The 15,278-nt window shown below is 39.4% G+C and overlaps 1 protein-coding gene across 1 annotated transcript; it reads left to right on the top strand.

The window, feature by feature from the left end:
• Positions 1-232: 232 nt before the first annotated feature.
• On the top strand, positions 233-3,755 carry LOC123061061 (cell number regulator 5). Its single transcript, XM_044483972.1, has 6 exons — positions 233-364; positions 673-774; positions 861-880; positions 1,409-1,585; positions 2,934-3,160; positions 3,356-3,755. The coding sequence occupies exons 1-6, from the start codon at positions 237-239 to the stop codon at positions 3,506-3,508; spliced, it is 807 nt and encodes a 268-aa protein (XP_044339907.1). The 5' UTR covers positions 233-236; the 3' UTR covers positions 3,509-3,755.
• The last annotated feature ends 11,523 nt before the right edge of the window (positions 3,756-15,278 follow it).

The raw sequence follows: 15,278 nt of genomic DNA, 5'->3' as shown, positions 1-15,278 counted from the left end.
ACTTCTGATACTCGTATTATTTCTAAATTTATTTTAAAATTTGTGACGATGCGCTTTCAGTGAAAAGAGACGTTTCTGTTGACGACGAGGCGTCTACGGTGACTTTGTAAATCTTAAAATGATATGCCGGCTCAGCCTTTCGGAGGTGCTCATATGGGTAAGGTGTGTGTCATAGGGGTGAGTGTATGTGTGTATGTATGAGTGTTTGTGTTTGTACAGATGTTAAAAAAAATTGCATGTTGAAGCGTGGGTTGAGCCGTGCCGACCCAGTGGCCAGGTTTGGCTGCAACCCCTCTGGGAAAAAACTTGGGCGAGCACCGACAGTTCCGCCGCGAATCTCAAAGCGCCACGGCGGCTTCTCGAGGTGAGCTCCCTCGTCATCACCGTTCCGTTCGCCCGTGTTAGGTGTTCTCCGGTTCTTCCCCGAGCTAAGCTCGACCTCCCACTCCCGTCCATTCCTAACACGCACCGGAAATCTGCTCCGGTCCGCAGCGCATGTACGACGCCGGCAATACAGCCACCGGCTCCCCTCTCTTCCCTCTTATCTGCCGCCCGAATATCCTCGGTGCCATCGGACGCGCTTTTCTTTTGTTGCCTTTACCCAAATCTCACCTTGTTCCTGGATTGGATTTCTGCTTGCTTTCTTGATCAATTGAAATCTGTAATCCGCAGCTGGGGCATTCAGCGGAGAGAGCGCTCCTGGACTGGGGAGGCGAGGTCGCGGATAAGCACCAATTTGGGCGTCGGCGCTTCAAGGGTCCTCACGATATATTGGTGAGCAGTTTGGCATTCTTTTTTTTTTACTTGTTAATTTATATATCTCACTTCATCCCTGATAGGATCATTTACCATTGTTATAGGAGTTCTGTGGGGTGTAACGGTAAGAAAGAATCCGTTGTTACCGTTGTGATTTCTTGATTTGTGGATAGCTTATTAGATCCATAATTCCGTTTCTATCTTGAGTCATGAGCCTGACACCGAATTGGAAAGCTTGAATTCATATCGATGTATTTCTTGTGACACCCGAAAATATGGTGTGCAGATGGTGGTTCCGTGATGCAAAATCTATCTCTTCCCACAAACACCTGGGAATGTTGTCTTGCTTGTTTTTGCCAACTTGCTATTGTTCTCGATTATGTATGAGTTATCGGAATTATGACATGCCATCAGTTCAAGAGTTAACTGGTAAACATGCATTTACTCTTTCGAAAGCATGCTGAATTCTTCTGTTGGTCTTTAATATGCGACCTTCACCATTATAATTATCAAACACACCAGAAGTTTACAATCCGAAATGTCATCACTAAAGCTCGGTCTCTGCACCACGATATGCGGCACTGTTGAATGTTTTATCTTTTCTTAGTGAAGCTGTGCTTTTATTTTACCAGAACTGCCTTTTGTGTTACAGAGATGGCTGGAAAAGGAAGCTATGTTCCGCCGCAGTATGTTCCGTTATATGGTCTAGACACTGAGGAGGATAGTGTTCCTGAGGTGGAGGAGAACATTGCCACGCGCCAAGGATTAAGCCGGGATCCTACACAATGGTCTTCAGGCATTTGTGCTTGTTTTGATGATCCACAGAGCTGTATGCTACTTTCTGACCTGTGACTCCTTGATTTACAGAAGGAAAGATAAAAGGTGCTTTTGGTTGCATGATAGGTTAAAAAGTAAATCTTCAAACTGTACCTAGTAGCCTATTTAATATCTTCATTTTTCTGTTAATAGGTTTATCGCGCTGTGGTGGTTAGTTTGATGTTCCCTTAGTTTTAGTACATACATAGTGCATAAGGAAGTAGGAACAAGTGCATAATATAGAGAGAAATTGTTCATAGTTATGACTTATGAGAAAAACTTCTTGCCTTTGTGAATTTCAGTAGTTGGTGGTGCTCTGAGTTATATGTAGTTCTTGTACCCGCAAAAAATAATAATATGTAGTTATTTTAGAGACGTGGAGTACCTCTATATTTCTTGGCTATTTCCACTGGGGTAATCTGGTCGAATGCTTAGCTACATCTCTAGGATATAAATAACAATGAACTAATTGATATTCAAGTTCAAACAAGATGAGAGTAATGTGTGAATGTTCCAATACATCTTTTTAGATGAAGATAACATCTTTATCTGTGGTAGTAAAATATAAACATAAGAGTAGCAAAATCAACTGTCTTGTTCAGTGTTCTAGGTGCTAAAATTACTCGTGCCATCTCACTGGAGCCAAACTTGTATAATGATGAGACAAACTGAGATCCTTAAGATAAACAGAGAATCTGTGATAATGTGCCAATTTATCGAGAAGTTATCAATAGCTTCCTGCTGCCTTCTCGTATATGGACTTTGGTTACTGCCAGAGGATTGGAAACAAAATCAGAATCACTTCTTGTGGTTACAAATGCAGTTAGCTACCATTTGCTTGTTGGTATGGAGCTGAATTGGAGGGAAATATGAATTTAAATTTCAATAAAAATGTAAGATCAGATCGATGCTATTCGTAACCTGTTTCAGTAGCACAGGTTAATATTTAATCTTATCCTGTTTGTTGCTCTTTCTCTGGCCTTTCTGGATGTCGTCTGATATCACAGTAACAAGGTGCTTAGTATACGACTGACTTCTCATGGCTTATGTAGTAAAACAATATCAAAACTTCATTTGTTGGTACTATTTCAAGGGCATGTTTAAGGAGAATGTTTAAGACACATTAAGCCTGCAATGCTGAGTTGGTCCTACGTCCATTAACCACCTCTTAATTCTGCTTCCTAATACTTTAATTTTGTGTGGACTATTGTAGCATTGCTTGGATTGACAAAGTCATGATAAGCTTAGAAATAGTATGAATCCAGTTTTGGAGTGTTATCAGGACATGCATAAAAATACCCTTTAATCGCAGGAAAGGAAAACTGTTCTTATGCCCTGGATTGTTCTGATCATATTTGTAGGTTGTATTGGTGCGACTTGCCCCTGCTTTCTCTTTGGAAAAAATGCACAGTTCTTGGGATCTGGAACTCTCGCTGGATCATGCACTACGCATTGCATGCTTTGGGGCCTTCTGACAAGTTTCTGCTGTCTGTGTACTGGGGGGCTTGTATTAGCAGTTCCAGGGTCTGCTGTTGCTTGTTATGCTTGTGGATACCGCCAAGCACTAAGAACAAAGTACAACCTTCCGGTGCGTAGTTTGAACTTGTGCCAGTCTGTTGTTATCCTCTATTGTTCTTTTTTCTCCTTGCCCGCTGACATGTTATTAATCCTTTGACTCATCATACGCAATTGCCTTATCTTGCATTCGTGTAGTGATTTGTTTTAGGCTATATGTCCCTTCCCTTGACCAAAGTTGTTTATCACAGATGTTCTTACTTTGCAGGAAGCACCATGCGGCGATTTGACGACACACTTATTCTGCCATCTGTGTGCGATATGCCAAGAGTACAGGGAGATCCGCGAGAGAACAGACAGTGGCACCTCTTCAGCTCCTGATGTTACCCCACCTCCGGTGCAGACAATGGATGAACTTTGATTGAGTACAGTAGATGACGCAAACATATCCTGACTCGCAAATCTTTGGTTGGCTTGGCATGCCCTTGCCTGCAAGGGTTTGTGTTATCGCGCACTGCTCCCACAGCTACGATGTCAGACTTTATACAGCTGGTGTAAAGATAACCTGTAAACTAATGGACAGCGTGAAAAGGTGTAACCAGTTGTTGCACAATTGCAGCTTGTAACATTTTTTTCTTCATATATATAGAATTGAAACGAAAACAAAACGTTCTCCTGCACATGGAGTTTCCACTTTGGGTGCCTATACACCCGGATGAACAGTAAAGATCCAAAATATTGTTTACAACACACATGTATGAATGTTCTACTTCCTGCAAAAATTCGTGAAGAAATAACATTTGATGTGCTTAGGACAATAAAATAATCAAAATCATACTCTAAAATGGTCATTTTGAAAGCATTTTAAGCTGCATGTTTAGTGTTTTTACTCAAAGAGTCATGAACGATATCTTGATGAAAATTTATATGTAGGGAAAAAACTCAAGGATGTTTGCCACAAAAAAACACCTGGAATTGTTTGTTGTTGTTTTTCTATATTTACTGTTCACCCTTTTTTGAAGGGAAAAGAAAATATATTTACTGTTCACCTTGGGAGCATAATGCTACTTTTGATGTTGTCTTTCGTAGTGTTCTCCTTTTATGTGAAGTAGATGACCCGTTGCGCCAATTAGCGCAGAGACAACTCCAACCTGCAAGCTAAGAGAACTATATGAAACTTAATAGCCAAGTCAAGTGAACTATTTGAATGGATCAAGAAGAAAAGCAACTAATACAACCAAAATTTTAGGTTTACTTGTTTGATGGGTATTCGCATTTGCATTGCCCATGCATGTCTCTATAGTGCGGAGGGGAGTGCGCGGTTGCGGATCCAGTTTTTTCCGGATCGAGTTGACCACCTCCTTGAGCTAGTGAATACTTACATGGCATTTACGTGATTAAGTGGGAGCGAAACAACATTGTTTTTCCTTTGAACATAAAGAAAAGTTTTCTTGGATGATTAATGAATAGTTTTTAGCGCCATTATGTTTTAACATATAACAATAATATACAGTTTTTAATTCCTTTATAAGAAACTAGTAAACATGTCTGTGCGTTGCAACTGGAGAAAAAATCACACGCCTAACATGACTCAAGACCCATGCAGGTCCACTCCTCTATTTGAACACCACGCCAGCGCAATCGAATACATAAATCTTTAAACAAACACGTAGAAAATATACGGAGGAAAGAACATATCGAGCCTCTAGTATAATAAGCATGGCTCAAGACTCTTAACCGATTCACATCCTTTATTTCAACATGGCACCCAACTCCGTTGTCACTTATCTTCTTTCCCCTTTTGCAGACGGTACAGCGGCCACCTGATCACAACACGCTTAAGTATTCTCAATCCTGTGGTGATGAGCGCGCCACATCATTGACATTGTTCTACGTAAGGGAATGTTCAAAACTTCTACAACTAATCTCCCCGTGTATGTTTATCCCTTGACCTGGTCCATGTACCTCCCCTCATACTTGTTCTTGCTTTTGCACAACACTTGTGCTTCTCTACCGATCAAACACTTGTTGCCATGAATCATGGTTGGTCGGGTAGAGGAACTTGGTCGTGGCACGTGGCTGGAGATGGAAAGCTCGCCGAGGACGGAGTGAGAGGAGAGGATGTAGAGCCCGGGCAGGACATGGCAAGGTTTGATGCTAGTGTTCCTCATTCTCTTTGTAGGAGAGGACATGTAGTGCCACATTGACGTTGACGCAGAGCGACGTTTGAGGAGGGGGGAGGTGGTTCTCTGAAGGGCATCTGCAAGAGTGGAGTTCATTTAGTACAACCTAAATGACAACTACGATTATATGGTTGGGATGGTGGTGGAAAAATGTCAACGGTGATCGACCACCATGGTGGGCTGTTTCAAAATACAATTTTTCACAAAGCAAAAAAATCAATTTTTTGTGAACACACATACACATGTGTACGACGTATATGAAAATTTTCATAACATTATATTTTCACACATGGCATACACAAAAAAGACAAAATACATATTTCTAAATGGGCCAGCATATTATGATATTGGGCCAAATATTTTTGTACAGCCTACAAATCACAACTCTTTCAAACGAATTTTCACTCCTATGTGACGGGAGCCACTAGTTAATGAGCGCTCCATCGAGAGCCTCTCAACGATCAGCACCACTTGGCACGCTCTCAACCATTTGCCACGTGTCGTGCTCTGTGCGCTCCTCCCGAATTTTATTTTTTTTATTTTTTGCACGCGTTTTCGGCTATTTAAACAGGGTTTTTTTCGGGTTATTCGACGTTTTGGTTTTTCACCGGTCTTCCTTAGCTTTTCGATTTTTTTTGAAATTTCAATTTTGCGCGAAAAACCACGGTTTTTTTCCTTTCGTGAGAGTTACGGTTTTGATTCCTCGGGAGGCACGGTTTTGCTTTCGCGAGAATCACGGCCGTGCCTCTCGGAAACAAAAAAAAACACGGTTTCTATTTTTTCCTTTCGCGAGAGTCACGGTTTTGCTTCCGCGAGAGGCATGATTGTGCTTTCACGAGCGTCACAACCGTGCCTCTCGGAAACGGAAAAAATCACGTTTTTTAATTTTTTTTCCTTTCGCGAGAGTCACGATTTTGCTTTCGCGGGAGTCACGGCCGTGCCTCTCGGAAACGAAAAAAACGCATTTTTTTGTTTTTTTCCTTTCACAAGAGTCATGATACGTTCATTTTGCATCATGATTTTATATCGATATTTATTGCATTATGGACTGTTATTTTACTTTATGTCACAATACTTATGGTTATTCTCTCTTATTTTACAAGGTTTACATAAGAAGGAAGAACACCGGCAGCTGGAATTCTGGGCTGGAAAAGGAGCAAATATTAGAGACCTATTCTGCGCAACTCCAAAAGTCCTGAAACTCCACGGAACATCTTAAAATAAATAAAGAAAAATCCTCGCCAAAGATGAAGGCCTGGGGGCCCACACCCTGCTCACGAGGGTGGGGGCGCGCCCCCCTACCTCGTGGGCCCCCTGGTGGCTCTCCGACGTCCATCTTCTCCTATATGAAGTCTTTCGATGAGAAAAAAAGAAAGAACTTTTCGGGACGAGACTCCGCCGCCATGAGGCGGAACCTTGGCGGAACCAATCTAGAGCTCCGGCAGAGCTGTTCTGCCGGGGATACTTCCCTCTGCGAGGGGGAAATCATCACCATCGTCATCACCAATGCTCCTCTCATCGGGAGAGGGCAATCTCCATCAATATCTTCACCAGCACCATCTCATCTCCAAACCCTAGTTCATCTCTTGTATCCAATTCTTGTCTCAAAGTCTGAGATTGGTGCTAGTAGGTTGCTAGTAGTGTTGATTACTCCTTGTAGTTGATGCTAGTTGGTTTATTTGGTGGAAGATCATATGTTCAGATCTTATATGCATATTATTACCCCTCTGATTATGAACATGAATATGCTTTGTGAGTAATTACGTTTGTTCCTAAGGACAAGGGAGAAGTCTTGCTATTAGTAGTCATGTGAATTTGGTATTCGTTTGATATTTTGATAAGATGTATGTTGTCTAGCCTCTAGTGGTGTTATGTGAACGTCGACTACATAACACTTCACCATTATTTGGGCCTAGAGGAAGGCATTGGGAAGTAATAAGTAGATGATGGGTTGCTAGAGTGACAGAAGATTAAAACCTAGTTTATGCGTTGCTTCGTAAGGGGCTGATTTGGATCCACATGTTTCATGCTATGGTTAGGTTTACCTTAATACTTTTGTTGTAGTTGCGGATGCTTGCAATAGAGGTTAATCATAAGTGGGATGCTTGTTCAAGTAAGAACAGCACCCAAGCACCGGTCCACCCACATATCAAATTATCAAAGTATCGAACGCGAATCATATGAACGTGATGAAAACTAGCTTGACGATATTCCCATGTGTCCTTGGGAGCGCTTTTGCTATTATAAGAGTTTGTTCCGGCTTGTCCTTTGCTACAAAAAGGATTGGGCCACCTTGCTGCACTTTATTTACTTTTGTTACTTGTTGCTCGTTACAATTTATCTTATCACAAAACTATCTGTTACCACTTATTTCAGTACTTGCAGAGAATACCTTGCTGAAAACCGCTTATCATTTTCTTCTGCTCCTCGTTGGGTTCGACACTCTTACTTATCAAAAGGACTACGATAGATCCCCTATACTTGTGGGTCATCAAGACTCTTTTCTGGCGCCGCTGCCGGGGAGTGTAGCGCCTTTGGTAGGTGGAATTTGGTAAGGAAAAATCTATATAGTGTGCTGAAATTTACTGTCACTTGTTACTATGGAAAGTAATTCTCTGAGGGGCTTGTTCGGGGTATCTTCACCCCGTCCAGTAGAGCAAAGAGTTGCTCCTCAACCTACTGAACCTATTGAAAATGAAACTCCTTTTGAATTTCCTTCGGGTATGATGGAAAAACTGCTAGCTAACCCTTTTACAGGAGATGTAACAAAGCATCCTGATGAGCACTTAATATATGTGGATGAAGTTTGTGGATTATTTAAGCTTGCAGGTGTACCAGATGATGTTGCTAAGAAGAAGGTCTTCCCTTTATCTTTAAAGGGAGACGCATTGATATGGTATAGGCTATGTCATGATATGAGATCATGGAACTATAAAAGATTGAAATTAGAATTTCATCAAAAGTATTACCCTATGCATCTCGTTCATCGTGATCGCAATTATATATATAATTTCTGGCCTCGCGAAGGAGAAATCATCGCTCAAGCTTGGGGGAGGCTTAAATCAATGTTATATTCATGCCCCAATCATGAGCTCTCGAGAGAAATAATTATGCAAATTTTTTATGCTCGACTTTCTCATAATAATCAAACCATGCTCGATATTTCTTGTGCTGGCTCTTTTATGATGAAGACTATTGAATTCAGATGGAATTTATTGGATAGAATTAAACACAACTCTGAATATTGGGACCTCGACGAAGGTAAAGAGTCAGGTATGACACCTAAGTTTGATTGTGTTAAATCTTTTATGGACACCGATATTTTCCGTAAGTTTAGCACTAAATATGGACTTGACTCTGAGATAGTAGCTTCTTTCTGTGAATCTTTTGCTACCTATGTTGATCTCCCTAAGGAGAAGTGGTTTAAATATCATCCTCCCATAGAAGTAAAAATAGCTGCACCTATTAAAGTTGAAGAAAAGACTGTCACTTATAATGATCCTATTGTTCCTACTTCTTATGTTGAGAAACCACCTTTCCCTGTTAGAGTAAAGGATCATGCTAAAGCTTCAACTGTTGTTCGTAAAAGCAATATTAGAACTTATACACCTCCTGAGCAAGTTAAAGTAGAACCTAATATTGCTATTGTTAAAGATCTCTTGTCTGATAATATTGATGGGCATGTTATTCAGTTCGAAGATGAAACTGCTAGAATTGCTAAACCTTATGCTAAAGATAAACATAGACTTGTGGTAGGCGTGCCTGTTATTTCTGTTAAAATAGGAGATCATTGTTATCATGGCTTATGTGATATGGGTGCGAGTGCGAGTGTTATACCGCATACTTTATACGAAGAAATTAAGAATGAAATTGCACCTGCTGAGTTAGAAGGTATTGATGTCATAATTAAACTTGCCAATAGAGATACTATTTCATCAATTGGAATTGTTAGAGATGTTGAAGTCTTGTGTGAGAAAACTAAATATCCTGCTGATTTTCTTGTTCTTACTTCTCCGCAAGATAGCTTTTGTCCCATTGTATTTGGTAGACCCTTCTTGAACACTGTTAATGCTAGGATAGATTGCGAAAAGAATGTTGTTACTATTGGCTTGGATGATATGGTTCATGAGTTTAATTTCTCTAAATTTAGTAAACAACATCGTGAGGAAGAATTACCTAGTAAGGATGAGATTATTGGTCTTGCTTCTATTTCTGTAACTCCTAGTGATCCTTTAGAACACTATTTGCTAGACCATGAAAATGATATGTTCATGAATGAAAGAAGGGAAATAGATAAAGTATTCTTTAAACAGGAACCTATTCTGCAACACAATTTGCCTGTTGAAATTTTAGGGGATCCTCCTCCACCAAGGGTGATCCCGTGTTTGAGCTTAAACCTTTACCTGATAATCTTAAATATGCTTATCTTGATGAAAAGAAGATATATCATGTTATTATTAGTTCTAACCTTTTAGAACATGAAGAAGAAAGATTATTGAAAACTCTGAAGAAGCATCGTGCTGCTATTGGATATACTCTTGATGATTTTAAGGGCATTAGTCCCACTCTATGTCAACATAAAATAAATTTGGAAGCAGATGCCAAACCAGTTCGTGATCCTCAACGACGTCTGAATCCTAAAATGAAAAAAGTGGTAAGAAAAGAAATACTCAAGCTTCTGGAGGCAGGTATAATTTATTCCGTTGCTGATAGTCAATGGGTAAGTCATGTCCATTGTGTCCCTAAGAAGGGAGGTATTACTGTTGTTTCTAATGATAAAGACGAATTGATTTCACAAAGAATTATCACAGGTTATAGGATGGTAATTGATTTCCGCAAATTAAATAAAGCTACTAAGAAAGATCATTACCCCTTACCTTTTATTGATCAAATGCTAGAAAGATTATGCAAACATACACATTACTGCTTTCTAGATGGTTATTCTGGTTTCTCTCAAATACCTGTGTCGGCTAGAGATCAATCAAAGACTACTTTTACATGCCCTTTTGGTACTTTTGCTTATAGACGTATGCCTTTTGGTTTATGTAATGCACCTGCTACCTTTCAAAGATGCATGATGGCTATATTCTCTGACTTTTGTGAAAAGATTTGTGAGGTTTTCATGGACGATTTTTCCGTCTATGGTTCCTCTTTTGATGATTGCTTGAGCAATCTTGATCGAGTTTTGCAGAGATGTGAAGAAACTAATCTTGTCTTGAATTGGGAAAAGTGCCACTTTATGGTTAATGAAGGTATTGTCTTGGGGCATAAAGTTTCTGAAAGAGGTATTGAAGTTGATAAAGCCAAGGTCGATGCTATTGAAAAGATGCCATGTCCCAAGGACATCAAAGGTATAAGAAGTTTCCTTGGTCACGCCGGATTTTATAGGAGGTTCATTAAGGACTTCTCAAAAATTTCTCGGCCTCTGACTAATTTATTGCAAAAAGATATACCATTTGTCTTTGATGATGATTGTGTAGAAGCATTTGAAATACTTAAGAAAGCATTAGTCTCTGCACCTGTTGTTCAGCCACCTGATTGGAATTTACCCTTTGAAATTATGTGTGATGCTAGTGATTATGCTGTAGGTGCTGTTCTAGGGCAAAGAGTTGATAAGAAATTAAATGTTATTCATTATGCTAGTAAGACTCTAGACAATGCTCAAAGAAATTATGCTACTACTGAAAAAGAGCTTTTAGCAGTTGTATTTGCTTGTGATAAGTTCAGACCTTATATTGTTGATTCTAAAGTAACTATTCACACTGATCATGCTGCTATTAAATACCTTATGGAAAAGAAAGATGCTAAACCTAGACTTATTAGATGGGTTCTCTTGCTACAAGAATTTGATTTGCATATTGTTGATAGAAAGGGAGCTGAGAACCCCGTTGCAGACAACTTGTCTAGGTTAGAGAATGTTCTTGATGACCCACTACCTATTAATGATAGCTTTCCTGATGAACAATTAAATGTTATAAGTACTTCTCGTAGTACTCCATGGTATGCTATTATGCTAATTATATTGTTGCTAAGTTTATACCACCTAGCTTCACATACCAGCAAAAGAAAAGTTTTTCTATGACTTGAGACATTACTTTTGGGATGACCCACATCTTTATAAAGAAGGAGTAGATGGTGTTATTAGACGTTGTGTACCTGAGCATGAACAGGAACAGATCCTACGCAAGTGTCATTCCGAGGCTTATGGAGGACACCACGCTGGAGATAGAACTGCACATAAGGTATTGCAATCTGGTTTTTATTGGCCTACTCTCTTCAAGGATGCCCGTAAGTTTGTCTTGTCTTGTGATGAATGTCAAAGAATTGGTAATATTAGTAGACGTCAAGAAATGCCTATGAATTATTCACTTGTTATTGAACCATTTGATGTTTGGGGCTTTGATTATATGGGACCTTTTCCTGCCTCTAATGGATACACACATATTCTAGTTGCTGTTGATTACGTTACTAAGTGGGTAGAAGCTATTCCAACTAGTAGTGCTGATCATAACACTTCTATTAAAATGCTTAAGGAAGTTATTTTTCCGAGGTTTGGAGTCCCTAGATATTTAATGACTGATGGTGGTTCACACTTTATTCATGGTGCTTTCCGTAAAATGCTTGCTAAGTATGATGTTAATCATAGAATTGCATCTCCTTATCACCCACAGTCTAGTGGTCAAGTAGAGTTGAGAAATAGAGAGCTCAAATTAATTTTGCAAAAGACTGTTAATAGGTCTAGAAAGAATTGGTCCAAGAAACTTGATGATGCATTATGGGCCTATAGAACTGCATACAAAAATCCTATGGGTATGTCTCCGTATAAAATGGTTTATGGAAAAGCATGTCACTTACCTCTCGAACTAGAACATAAGGCATATTGGGCTATTAAAGAGCTTAACTATGATTTCAAACTTGCCGGTGAGAAGAGGTTATTTGATATTAGCTCACTTGATGAATGGAGAACCCAGGCTTATGAAAATGCCAAGTTGTTTAAAGAAAAAGTTAAAAGATGGCATGACAAAAGGATACAAAAGCGTGAGTTTAATGTAGGTGATTATGTATTGCTATACAACTCTCGTTTAAGATTTTTTTGCAAGAAAACCTCTCTCTAAATGGGAAGGCCCCTATGTTATCAAAGAGGTCTATCATTCCAGTGCCATAAACATCAACAACTTCGAGGGCACAAATCTGAAGGTGGTAAACGGTTAAAGAATCAAACATTATATCTCAAGTAATCCCATAAATGTTAAAACCAATATTATTGAAACCGTAACCCCGGAGGAATACATAAGGGACACCTTCCAGACCGTTTCAGACTCCGAAAAGGAATAGATATGTGGTACGGTAAGTAAACCGACTCCAAAACAATTTTTAAGGCAATATTTCTCCGTTTTGAAATATTTAGAAAAATAGAAAAATAAGTAGCAGTCTGGGAAGGACACGAGGGCCCCACGAGGGTGGTGGGCGCGCCCCCTACCTCGTGAGCACCTCGTGTGCCTTCCGGGCTCCGTTTTCTTGCACGATACATATTTTGGTCGGTAAAAATTCATTATATAACCTCCTGAAGGTTCTGACTCCCGTATCATGCAAACCTCCTCTGTTCTTGTTTCGAGCTGTTTTTCTGACATATCTAGGTTATCATGACGGCCCCAAGTGCCTCCAAGGACAAGTTCTTCGAGAAGGTCATCAACCCTTACCTTGCGGAGGTGCTGCGACACCCTCAAACCATTGAGTTGCGTGATGGGTTGCTACACATCCGCGATGAAGAGGGACCAAAGGGGACCGGAAGCATGGAGATGAGGCTCGAAGTAGTGGAGCAACAAGTTTTCAAGTGCCAAAGGATGGTGCAACGTGGACTCAACTCTAACCACACGATGATCGCGGAGTTCACTAGCAACCACAAGTTGGATGCTGACAACATCGGGGAGACTATCTTCAAGCTTCATGAGAAGATCGAGCACCTCCAAGCCCAAATTTATGACCTGCAAAACCAAAACTGTGAGTATGAATATAGATTCAAAAGGATGAGTTTGGCTGCAGATTTGAGGATCCCGGAGACTCGATCATCTTTCTATGATGGAGAACGTATGCCTTGGAAGATGGACGACAAGCCTGCATCATCAACATCACCACCACCTTCTTCACCGACAAAGGAGACATAATCACATGGGTATGGGCACTCCCCTTGGCAACTGCCAAGCTTGGGGGAGGTGCCTCGGTATCGTATCACAATCACAACTCATATCTTTATCGTTTCTTAGTTCGATCCTATTAGAAGTATCTTTATCTAGTAGAATAAAGTTTATGGCATGATATAGTTTTGAGTTTGCTTTATGACCTCTCTTTGTAATCGACTCCGTGAGATATATATAATAAAGATTAGTGTTGAGTCAAGGGCTTGATTATTTTGCCATGATCTTGGGTGAATAAAAGAAAAGAGAAAAAGAATAAAAAGAAACAAAAAGTTCATATTGATCTTATTGAGAGTAATGACTTCACATAGAAAGAGTATGATGATTAAAAGTTGTTGGGAGTTGGCAAACATAGCTTTGGTCATTGTTGCAATTAATAAGAAGTAATAAGGAAAGAGAGGTTTTCACATATAGATATATTATCATTGACATCTTTTATGATTGGGAGCACTCATTAAAATATGACATGCTAAAGAGTTGATGTTAGACAAGGAAGACAACGTAATGAGTTATGTCTTTTTTATATCTGAGATAAAGTATGTTGTCATGGATCCTCTAACTTGTTGAGCTTGCCTTTCCCCCTCATGCTAGCCAAATTCTCAGCACCAAGTAGAAATACTACTTGTGCTTCCAAATATCCTTAAACCAGTTTTGCCATGAGAGTCCACCATATCTACCTATGGATTGAGTAAGATCCTTCAAGTAAGTTGTCATCGGTGCAAAGCAATAAAAATTGCTCTAAATATGTATATTGATTGGTGTGGGAGAAATAACCTTTATACGATCTTGTGATGTGGAAGTAATAAAAGCGACGGATTGCATAATAAATGTTCATATCACAAGGGGCAATATAAAGTGACGTTCTTTCGCATTGAGATTTTGTGCATCCAACCATAAAAGCGCATGGCAACCTCTGCTTCCCTCTGCGAAGGGCCTATCCTTTATTATTATCTTCTACCTTATGCAAGAGTCATGGTGATCTTCACCTTTTCTTTTTCATTTTATCCTTTGGCAAGCTCAGCATGTTGGAAAGAACATGATATATATATATATATATATATATATATATATATATATATATATATATATATAATTGGATGTAGGGGAGCATGAACCATTATTGCTGACATTACCCTTGAGGTAAAAGGTTGTGGGGCAAAACTATAAGCTCCTATCTTTCTCTGTGTCCGATTAAAACTTCATAACCACAAGTATTGTGTGAGTGTTAGCAATTATGAAGGACTAAATGATAGTTGAGTATGTGGACTTGCTTTTCAGCTCTGACATAGACTCTTCCCGATGTTATGATAAATTGCAATTGCTTCAATGACTGAGATTATAGTTTGTCGGAGCCCAATAAGATTTATGATTTATACTTTTGCATTGTGAATAGATCATCACTTGAACATAAGTAATCATATGACAAAATCTATATATATTGCTGTTATGAGAATAATCATGATGCCTTCATGTCCGTATTTTATTTTTATCTATGCATCTACCTCTAAACATGAGGACATATTTATTGTTAACGGCTTTTCGCTTGAGGAAAAGCGAGGTCTAAGCTTGGGGGAGTTGATATGTCCATTTTGCATCATGCTTTTATATTGATATTTATTGCATTATGGACTGTTATTTCACTTTATGTCACAATACTTATGGCTATTCTCTCTTATTTTACAAGGTTTACATAAGAAGGGAGAACACCGGCAGCTGGAATTCTGGGCTGGAAAAGGAGCAAATATTAGAGACTTATTCTGCGCAACTCCAGAAGTCCTGAAACTCCACGGAACATCTTAAAATAAATAAAGAA

Source organism: Triticum aestivum, chromosome 3A (assembly GCF_018294505.1).
Source record: "Triticum aestivum cultivar Chinese Spring chromosome 3A, IWGSC CS RefSeq v2.1, whole genome shotgun sequence".
NCBI classification, from domain to species: Eukaryota; Viridiplantae; Streptophyta; class Magnoliopsida; order Poales; family Poaceae; genus Triticum; species Triticum aestivum.
This window is presented reverse-complemented; position numbering and strand designations above follow the sequence as displayed.

What these genes read in the sequence shown, in the direction of transcription:
- LOC123061061 (XM_044483972.1), top strand. Translation starts at nt 237, where the DNA reads ATGTTGAAGCGTGGGTTGAGCCGTGCCGACCCAGTGGCCAGGTTTGGC. An exon ending in CGCCACGGCGGCTTCTCGAG is followed by an intron (nt 365 to 672) that starts GTGAGCTCCCTC and finishes TGTAATCCGCAG; the next exon opens with CTGGGGCATTCAGCGGAGAG. An exon ending in GAGTTCTGTGGGGTGTAACG is followed by an intron (nt 881 to 1,408) that starts GTAAGAAAGAAT and finishes TTTGTGTTACAG; the next exon opens with AGATGGCTGGAAAAGGAAGC.